Here is a 9,975-nt window from a genome sequence, read left to right as displayed (position 1 = left end):
TCCCACCCCTGCCGGCCCCGCCACCCCCCCAGCTCCGGGAGATTCGTGACCTTAATCCGAGGCGACCTTGAGAGGCGGTGGCTGCTGGGCGTGCGGGGCCGGGGGCGTCCCGGGGGGCGGGGGGGCCGGGGGCGGGCTCGCCGCCCTGCCGCTGCCGAGGGGCGGGCAGCCGGGGCAGCCCCGGCCCCGTGCGGCCGCTGGCGGTGGAGCACCGGCGGAGCGGAGCGGAGCGGAGCGGCACGGCACCGGAGAGCGGGTACGGGGCGGGGGCCCGGTCCTTGTCGGGGCAACTGGGCGTCCTGCGGGGGGACAGGGGTGGCGGGGCGGGCTGGGACCCCGGGCTCGGGCAGCGCTGCCCCACAGGCGGCTGCACGGGTGGGGTGGCGCGGGGTGGGGGCCAGAAGAGCTGGCGGTTTTGTCTCCCTCGCTTTCAGGCGTCACTTGTCCCCCCTCCCCGAGCCCTGAATCCCCCGGGCTTTGCTGGCCCATCCCGGGGCCCCCTGTCTGACCTCCGCCCCGAGCCCCTCCGGCCCCGGCAGCTGCCCCCCGGCTCGGGTGATGCTCCCGGCCCCTGCCCTGGGGCGGTGGGAGGGCTGTGCGGGGCTGAGCCGAGCCCCGGGGCGCGGGCAGGCTGTGTGCGCACCGGAGCAGCAAGAAGGGGCGGGGGGGCGAGGGAAGGCATGTCCCTTCCAGCTCCGGCACGGCCACCCCCATGGCGGCGTTTAATTCTGCTGGGGAGCTCCGCGCTGGAGTGGCTGGGGAGCGCTCACACCCACCGGCCCTCCGGTTCTGCTGGGGGACTGTCACCTCCAGGAGAGGAGCTGCAGTGGCTCAGCGTGTGCTCAGGCAGCTGGGACTGTCCCTGGCAGGAGGCGGCTGTGCTGCGGGAAGCTCTCGGGTTGGATTTCTCTGTGCCCTGGCTCCTGTCCCGCTCCTCTCGACAGCGTAACTCAGACCAGGGTGAGGGGGGCTGCATGGGGCCCTGGGCTCGGGGCATCTCTCATGCTCTGGGGAGAGCCAACAGCTGTGTCTTTGCATCCATGCTTCTGGGATCTTCCCCGTGCTGGCAGGGATTGTCTCTTCTTTGCTCTGTGTGTGTGGAAGGCACAGTTCCACGGCTGGGGCAGGGCTGGATGTGCCTGGTCTGTGCCGGGAGCCTGGAAGGGCTGGCACTGGGGGAGATCAGTTTAGCTCCAAAATCTGAGTGGTTACAGGCCGGGGGGCTGCAAGCAGCTCCCTTGCACGCTGCCACCTTGCACACATGCATGGCGGGGTGCAGAGAGGGCAGATCGGTGCAGGCAGCCCAAGCCCTGGGCCAGTGGGTTGGTGCCCCCTGGCACCTTGGATGTGGGGGGATGCAGGCACTGCAGCGAGTCCTTGTGGTCTGAGCCCTGCAACAAGGGCTGCTGCTGGGGACGTGCAGCCCTGCACTGGGCACTGCCGGGAGGTAGCTGGCATGGCACCTTAGCTGCTCCGTGTCTCCTGCAACACGTGAGGTTCCCAAGAGTGTGGACAGGGGGTCCTTATGTGCCCTGGGTACAGCTGAACAGCCACTGCCAGCCCCATGTCTGGCATGTCCCCCAGGAGCAGGGCCACAGCTGGGGATCTGTCTGCCTGGCCATCCCCACACTGAGCCGGGGACGGCCATCGTCTGGCCCCAGAGCCTGTGAGGGTCTGGCAGCTGGGCTTGGCAGCTGTCTGCACACTGACAGCACCGGCTATTCTCGGCCCCGAACGGCCGGTGCTTGTGCTGAGTCAGAGGCCTGGGGTACAACTGCCACCCCTGTGCCCTGGCACAGGGTCCTCTGCCCCCAGGGACCCCTGGATCCCCTCCTGCACCCAAATCCTAGCCCACCAGCTGAGGCCTCCACTCCTCGAGGGCCCAGCTCCAGCACCCAGGTGACAGGCACATCCAGCAATTTGTCAGTCTAATTGAAGTCTTAACAGCCTAATCAAAGCCTTATTGTCAGTCCAGTCATATTTATAGTCCCACTCGTCGCAGTGCGCTCCCTGTATGGCCACTGGTGCAGTCACAGCCCCTGGGTGCTGGTGTTCCCTGGGGAGAACGGGCTGGGGGAGCTGCGGGTCATTTCTCTGCACCCACTTCCTTGCTCTCACAGCCTTGCCCCTCCCTTGCTGCCAAATCTGTTGGCTGGGGGCTGTTTCCCACGTAGTGGGGGCTGTTCTTGGTCACCCCCACAACAGTTTTTCCTGGCTTCCAGGGCTGCTTCTCCCCTGGGAGCAGTGACCTGGGAGCACTAGGGTTCCAGTACCTGCTGGGCTGTTGGTTGGGCATGCTCTCAAGTATTTCTGTTTTCCTCCGACACCTTTCGAGCTCCGGCTTCCTGGTAACACTAATTAATATTTCATGAGCACAGTGGGGTGAACTCGACACTTAAGGAACCCAGCAGGAGACAGGCGCAGGTGTGCTTGCACACAGACAGGCGCACATGCACCTCCTACACATGTGGAACGGTTGGAGCCCACAAATGCAGTGCGGGGATCCGTCCTGTTCCCACCAGCTGTCCTCTCTCTTCCTTCCCCAGCAGCCACCAGTGTGGAAGAGGCACAGCCATGGCATCGCTGCTGTGTAACGCCCGTGAGTGCCCCGGCGGTGGGGAGGTGCAGGGGCAGGGCACCACCATCCAGATTTACGCCATGGCAGATCTGGACGGTGGGTTGAGCTCTCAGCTCAGCCACACTCAGGAGCATCCCTACCCCCCCCATGGACATTGAGATTTGGGATTGGCAGCACTGAGGGTGGATGGGAAGGGTCAATGGGGAATTACCTTCTGCCCCTCTTGTGGCAAAGGGAGTTTGTTTGGGGTCCATCCCTCCTCCATCCCAAACTGAGGGACCACATGGGGTTCCAGAGGCAAGAGGGAGCAAGGTACCAGGGCACAGTGCCCAGATACCCTTGCCCTCAGTGATGTAGCCCATGCTGCCCCCAGGCATCCAGCTCACTGACACGCTGGAGCAGATGCAGCAAGGGACACTGATGCGCAAAGTCAAGTCCAAGAGCTGGAAGAAGCAGCGTTACTTCAAGCTGCAGGATGACTGCATGACCATCTGGTACCAGTCCAAGAGGACAGGCAAAACTGAGTCTGCCTGTGAGTACCAGTTGCTGTGTGTTGGCTGTGGGGCCATCAGTAGGGTTCAGAGTGAACAGGGATGTGAATGTATGAAGATTCTTGGAGCCATGCTTGCAAATGGTGCTGGGGCATTCAAGACAGGCTCTGTGTGCGTGCTTCTCTCACCCATACCGCTCCATGAAGTATCCTGCCCTCAGCATGGGTCACAAGGGCTGAGTCGAAATTGCAGCTGATACAAGTGGAAGCTCTGGCGTGCCACTTGTACATGCCTACAGAGGAGTGGGCAGGCAAACAGAGGAGCAGGTGGATAAGTAGCTGGATGGATGGAAGAATGGAAGAAGGGATGGATGGAAGGACAGGTTGTCTGTGGGCAGTGCCCCCTGCCCTCATCCCCCTCAGACAGGCCTCCCCTCCCTCTGCCCCAGTCTCCATCAGTGATGTGGAGACGGTGCGGGAAGGGCACCAGTCGGAGGTGCTGCAGAGCCTGGCTGAGGAATTCCCCCCTGAGCGCTGCTTCACCATTGTCTTCTACGGCCGTCGGGGCAACCTGGACCTCATTGCTGGCTCAGCAGAGGAGGCGCAGTGCTGGGTCCAGGGCCTGCGCCAGCTCATCGAGGTGGCCACCAGCATGGACCAAAGGGAGAAGATAGACCAATATCCTTTCTGCAGGCACCATTTTGCACTTCACACCCAGTCCTTCTCCCATCTCTGGCCATTCCCCAGGCCCCGCATCTCCAGCCTTGCCCCAGCATGTGCTTAGGTCTTCTGGGTCTCACCATCTGCATCAGGGCAGGGAGAGCCCACAGAAAAAGGAAAAGAGGCCATCTGATGCTCCCCAGAGCCATCTCTCTTAGCCAAGGTCCTTTCCCTTAACATCTGCCCTGGTTTCTTTCACATGGATTCGTGACTGGTTCCAGAAAGCCGACAAGAATAAGGATGGACGCATGAACTTCAAGGAGGTGCAGCGTCTCCTCAAGATGATGAATGTGGACATGAACGAGGATCATGCCCTGCGGCTCTTCCAGGCAAGCACTGCACCTGAGGGCCTGGAGGGGCTGGGGAGGGGCTGGAACAAGCTGCACAACACCTCCCTGCAGAAGGATGTGATCACTTCCTTCTGTCCGTCCGTCTGACCATCCATCCATCCATCCATTCATCCATTTGTTCACTTAACTACCTGTTTACCTAGAGAAACATCCATTTGTTCATTTATCTGTCAACCCAAGCAGCCAATGCAGCTGTTCCTCCCCGCATTCATATGTCTGTCCAGCAGCTTATCTGTCCACCCAGCTAACCAGCCATCTATTTATTTACCCATCAACCCAACCATCCACCCATCCATCCATCCATCTGTTCTTCCACCTGTTTGTCCATCTCTCCATCCACGGACCCATCCATCTATCATCCCACCCCACCAACCCTCCATCTGCCAATCCATCCATCCATTCATGCACTGATTGATGCCTACCACTGCTGCTGGCGTGGAGTCTCTGTGCCCTCTGTTGGGGGTGGGTGAATCCCCCACAGCCCCTTGGTGTGGCCAGGACACCCCATTTTACACTGGCTGGATGCTGAGTGAGCTCCCTTGCAGGCTGCTGACAAGTCGGAGTCAGGGACGCTGGAAGGGGAGGAGTTTGTGCTCTTCTACAAGGCCCTCACGCAGCGTGAGGAGGTGCTGAGCCTCTTCCAGGACTTCTCCGAGGATGGGAAGAAGCTGACACTGCTGGAGCTGGTGGATTTCCTGCGGCAGGAGCAGCTGGAGGATGAGGACACAGAGGACCTGGCCATGGAGCTCATTGACAAGTATGAACCATCGGAGACAGGTGAGAGCCAGCCCAGACATCATTGTGCTCTGCATGGGGGGAAGAAGGGGGCTGAGACCCACAGCCCCATGGCAGGGTCACCCCCATCCCCATCCTGCTGTGGATGGGCACAGGGGGAAGACTTACTGTGGTGTGATCTGGGTGCAGTTTCCCTTTTTTTGGTCCATTCCTGGACCATTTTGGTGTAGAAGGTTGACCATCCATGGGGTGCAAGCTCTGGCTTTGGGGTCTGCTGCTCACCTTCCCAAGGTTTCTGCCCTGAGGCATCTCTCCCTGTGCCCCAGCCTCTGGCAGAAGCTGTGCCCACCATGCTGGGGATGCCAGGAGCCACCAGCAGCCCTGTTTGCCCCCATCCTGTTCGCTCCGGGTCCCTGGCTGTCACTGAGCCTCCCACTCCACCTGCAGCCCGGGCTCGCCACGTGCTGAGTGCTGATGGGTTCCTCATGTACCTCTGCTCTCCGGAGGGCTCCATCTTCAACCCCCAACACCGGGCACTGTGGCAGGACATGAGCCAGCCACTCTGTCACTACTTCATCTCCTCCTCCCACAACACCTACCTGATAGAGGACCAGATCCGGGGCCAGAGCAGCATCGAGGGCTACATCAGGTAAAGGGACTGGTCCCTACTGGCTACCGCCCAGTACCCTCCTGCCCCAGTGCCATGCCACGGGCAGCTCCATGGGGCAAACCCAGAACCTCCTTTGCCTCCTCCATGGCCCAGCACCCATGCAGCCATGCCATGTGGTGCTTAGCAAGGGGGATGCTGAGCCAAGCTCTACCTGCCCTGCATGCAACAGCATCCCCACCCTTGATGGTTGTCCCCTGGTCCCTGTTAGGGTTGACAACCACAGGCATAGGGGAGGGCAGGGGGCTGGTGCCCTGGCTGAGTGCGGGGTCCCAGGGGTGACAACACAACCCTAGGGCTCTGAAACGGGGCTGCCGGTGCCTGGAGGTGGATTGCTGGGACGGGCCGAATGGGGAGCCCATGGTGTACCATGGCCACACCTTCACCTCCAAGATCCCATTCCGGGAGGTGGTGAGCACCCTAGGGAAGTACGCCTTCAAGGTAGGGCATTCTTCCTCAGGTGCCGGGTGTCATGAGTGTCCCTCAGCGGGTCAGGGGGGACATGGCTGCAATTCGGGGCAGTGATAGGTCTCTGGAGGGCTCGTGGTTGTAAGACTCACATGCCTGGTGCTGCAGCAGGATTCACCCCACCACAGGCAAGAAGGGTGGCTGTGTCCCTTCCTAGGGGACAGCACTGGGGAGTCTGACCCACAGCCCTGTGCCATGCCATGCGAGGGCACATGGGTGCATGCAGACATGGTCTGCTGGGGGTGCAGGGGTGAGATGGAGCCTGGTGGATGCGGGGATGAGATGGGATATGGGGGATGCTGGGGGACTGGTGGGGTATAAAGGTCTCGAGGGGATATAAAGACACACAAGGGGCTCCATCCGGGCACTGATCATGCCTGGGCAAAGCCCTTGTGAGAGCTCCCCAACCCCACCAAGTCTGATCTCCAGCTGTGCATGTTGCTCCCCAGACCTCAGACTACCCGGTGATCCTGTCCCTGGAGAACCACTGCAGCATGGAGCAGCAGGAGGTCCTGGCCCAGCAGCTCAAGTCCATCCTGGGGGAACAGCTCCTCACCACCACCACGGATGGGCATGTCCCCAGCCAGCTTCCGTCCCCAGAGGTAGGAACAGAGTGCGTCCGTGCTGGGCATCACTGTCCTGCCTGGGAGTGGGGTGAGGAGGTGGATCTGCTGTCCAGAGGAAAGGCCACCCCTGCCCCAGCATTGTCCTGCTCTACTGGAGCACTTGGGAACACTGGGGATACTGTGTCCTCATGTTCACCATGGTCCCAAAGTTGTCCCCAAGGTTGTCTTCCCATGTCCTGCACAGCCAGGCAGCAGGGCAGAGCCCTCCTACCTCATCCCCTCCTGCGTGCTGAACGGAGCTGGTGGTGCTGGCCCCTAACAGTGTGGGGTCCCAGGGGACAGCAAGTCCCATGGAGGAGATGGGCACCCCAAGGTGCCTACCTGTCTATACCCAACCCCACAGGAACTGAAGCACAAGATCCTGCTGAAGGGGAAGAAGATTGGGCGTCTGGAGGACATGCTGGATGGGCCAGGGGATGAGGCACCTGATGTATCTGATGATGACAATGGGGCAGAGGCAGAGGAGGAGAGGCGGAGGGCAAAGGTGAGTGGCCTGGGCTGGGGACCATCTGGGAGCAGTGAGCCCCTGGACACAGCTATGGGCTGTGGTGACATCCCAGTGCCAAGAGGAGAGGCAGAGACTGCAGGGACATCACCAGGCAGGGCGGACAGCCATTTCTGCCCCTGGTCACACCAGTCCCCTCTTTGCATAGCATCCCTGTGGTGGCAATATGTTGGGTGCCACTCAACATGTTGGGTGGGTCCCCTGCTTGCTCTGTTCCTGGCAGGAAGGCTACCCATGGTGGGGATGCTGCCTCCCTAGCACATCCCTGGATGTTCTCGGCTGCCCTGGGCTCTACAGCCCCTGTCCTGGGTGAGTGCTGGAGGATGGTGCTCCCATCAGGAGGCACTCAACGTGGCTCTGCCTTGCAGAAGGACAAAGAGAGCCTGGCACAGGCATTGTCTGACTGCGTTGTCTACTGCAAGAACGTGTCCTTTCGGGGCTTCCAGGAGGCCCGCAGCCATTCCCGGCCTTCCGAGATCTCCTCCCTTGCTGAGGCCAAGGCCAGGAAGCTCATCCGGGATGCAGGTGAGATGGAGGGGGCAGTGGCACCAGTGGACTGGGCCAAGTGGAGGGGGCAGGAGGCTTCCTCAGCTGTAGGGCTAGAGCCTCCAGACACCAGGGTTCCCTCCCTGCCCAGGGTGAAGGGGGTCCAGGGGGGCTGTCCCCTGGGCTTTAACTCTAGTGCGTGAGGGGGGTTTATGGGCTTAGGAAGCAAGGCAGGATGCCTGCAGTCCTGGGAGGGGAAAGGGATGAGGATTAGTGGGTGAGTGGATGATGTTTGGATGGGCAGCACATGTGGGTGGCTGTGCAAGCCAGGGAATGACCCCACAAGTAGCCCCTCATGCTCCATCCCTAGGGAATGAGTTTGTCCGCCACAATGCCTGGCAATTGACACGCATCTACCCCAGCGGGATGCGGACCGACTCCTCCAACTACAGCCCACAGGAGATGTGGAACGTGGGGTGCCAGATCGGTATGGCCAGGGGGCTTCAGGGATGTGGGCTGGGGAGATGCCCTGGGTCCCATGCTGAATGGCACCATCAACACTCATGTTGGTGCTAGCTGCAACCCCAGCTGGAACCAGGTCTGGCCGCACGCTCTTGCTCTGCCCTGGGAATAACCCGGGCATTGGTGCCTTGTCCCGCCGTGCAGCCCCGCATCTCTGGCTACGGGGACAGGCTGGTTCTCAGCTCCAAGCAGGTCATGGTTTCTCCAAGCTGCCCTGAACTCTTTCCCTGCCACCTTCTCCCAGTGGCCCTGAACTTCCAGACAGCTGGCATGGAGATGGACCTGTGTGATGGGCTCTTTAGCCAGAACGGCCGCTGCGGCTATGTGCTCAAACCACCCTTCATGAGGGATGAGGAGACTCCCTTCAATCCTAGTGACCCCAACAGCTGGGAGGGCCCTGGCCCCATCACCTTGACAATCCAGGTACAGGACCAAGGAGACCCCGGGGAGCCATGACAGTGTCCTTGGGCTCCTTGTTGGTCCCAGATGAGTAGGTACACCACTGGGCAGCGTGCTGGAGCCGTGCAGCCTCCAAGCAGATCAGTTCAGCTGCTCCCTGGCTCATGGGGTCTGTGCCCCTTTGCACAGGTGATCAGTGGGCAACAGCTGCCCAAAGTGGCCAACAGCAAGGACGGAGCTATCATCGACCCACTGGTGCGCGTGGAGATCCACGGGGTCCCTGCAGACCAGGCACGCCAGGAGACCAAGTACATCGAGAACAATGGTGAGGCCCACGGTGGTGCCAGGGACCCCCTGTGCCCATGTGGCCAGTCCCTGCCCTCCCTCACCCTCCCAGCACACACTCTCCCTTCCCAGGGTTTAACCCCCGCTGGGATGAGACACTCCAGTTCCAGCTCCACGTGCCCGAGCTGGCCCTCGTCCGCTTTGTGGTGGAGGATTATGACAAAACCTCCAGGAACGATTTTGTGGGCCAGTTCACCCTAGCCTTTGCCAACATCAAACCAGGTGAGCGGCTGCTGCCTGGTGGTGGTGGTGGGGCCGGCAGGGCAGCCCCACGAGGGTGTCGGGCTCAGCTGGGTGCTAGAGGGTCAGGTCAAGGGCAAAAGTCAGCCAGAGCCTTGCTGTCCCCCCTGCAGGCTACCGCCACATCCATCTGCTCTCCAAGGATGGCACCAGCATCCCACCCTCTTCACTCTTTGTCCACATCCGCATCACCGAGCCGCCTGGCCCTGAGCAGGACTGAGCTCGTGGGGTGAGCCCGACCTGGATGGAAGCCATAGAGCAGGCCCCACGTGGCTGGGGCTGCGAAGCCAACTGCATTCATCCTCTTTTGAGCCATTTGTATTGTCATTGCTGCTGTGCCCCGCTTTGCAGTAGCTTCTGAGGGCTAGGAAAGGTGCTGACCTCCCCTTCCTGGGTTTGGGATGCTGTCTCCCATGCATGAGCACGTGGTCTGTGCTGGTGCAGCACCCTGTGCCCCCAACATGTATCCTGCCCTGGCCCACAGGCATAGCTTCGCTACAGGGAGGAGGAAAGAGAGTGCACAGTGCCCTGGCTCTGCTTCAGGGGCTGGTCCCTTGCGGCCAGGGGAGCAAGGCCGGAACCCAGCAAACCCCAGGGCTGGGCAAAGCTGGGAGCAGAATCGGTCCTCACTAACCCCCCAACCCTGCAGGACCCCATCACAGCCCCAACTAACCTTTGCCCTGTCCTTTCTCTGTGAGCAACCTAATAAATTGTTCGGTGACAGGCACTCTGGGTGTGGTGGTGCTGGGGAGAGATGGAGAGCTGGATCTGTGCTTGCACTCTTTCCCTGTGGGCATCTGGCCCACTGTTCATGCTGGGCTCCAAACAGCCCCAAGAAACAGTA

At 61.1% G+C, this 9,975-nt stretch overlaps 1 protein-coding gene across 1 annotated transcript; it reads left to right on the top strand.

Annotated features, from left to right (window-relative positions):
- The first annotated feature begins 144 nt into the window (after positions 1 to 144).
- Positions 145 to 9,858, top strand: PLCD4 (phospholipase C delta 4). The gene is made up of 16 exons (XM_080397930.1): positions 145 to 256; positions 2,547 to 2,599; positions 2,952 to 3,110; positions 3,518 to 3,748; positions 3,990 to 4,117; positions 4,684 to 4,915; positions 5,321 to 5,522; positions 5,837 to 5,981; positions 6,458 to 6,610; positions 6,978 to 7,118; positions 7,508 to 7,664; positions 7,975 to 8,112; positions 8,392 to 8,570; positions 8,736 to 8,871; positions 8,964 to 9,113; positions 9,245 to 9,858. Exons 2-16 carry the CDS (start codon positions 2,575 to 2,577, stop codon positions 9,349 to 9,351), a joined length of 2,283 nt encoding a protein of 760 aa, XP_080254056.1. The 5' UTR covers positions 145 to 256; positions 2,547 to 2,574; the 3' UTR covers positions 9,352 to 9,858.
- The last annotated feature ends 117 nt before the right edge of the window (positions 9,859 to 9,975 follow it).

The sequence above is a fragment of the Falco punctatus genome, assembly GCF_963210335.1.
Source record: "Falco punctatus genome assembly, chromosome: 8".
Classification (NCBI taxonomy): Eukaryota; Metazoa; Chordata; class Aves; order Falconiformes; family Falconidae; genus Falco; species Falco punctatus.
The sequence above is the reverse complement of the archived record's forward strand: the minus strand, read 5'-3'. Positions and strand labels throughout refer to the sequence as shown.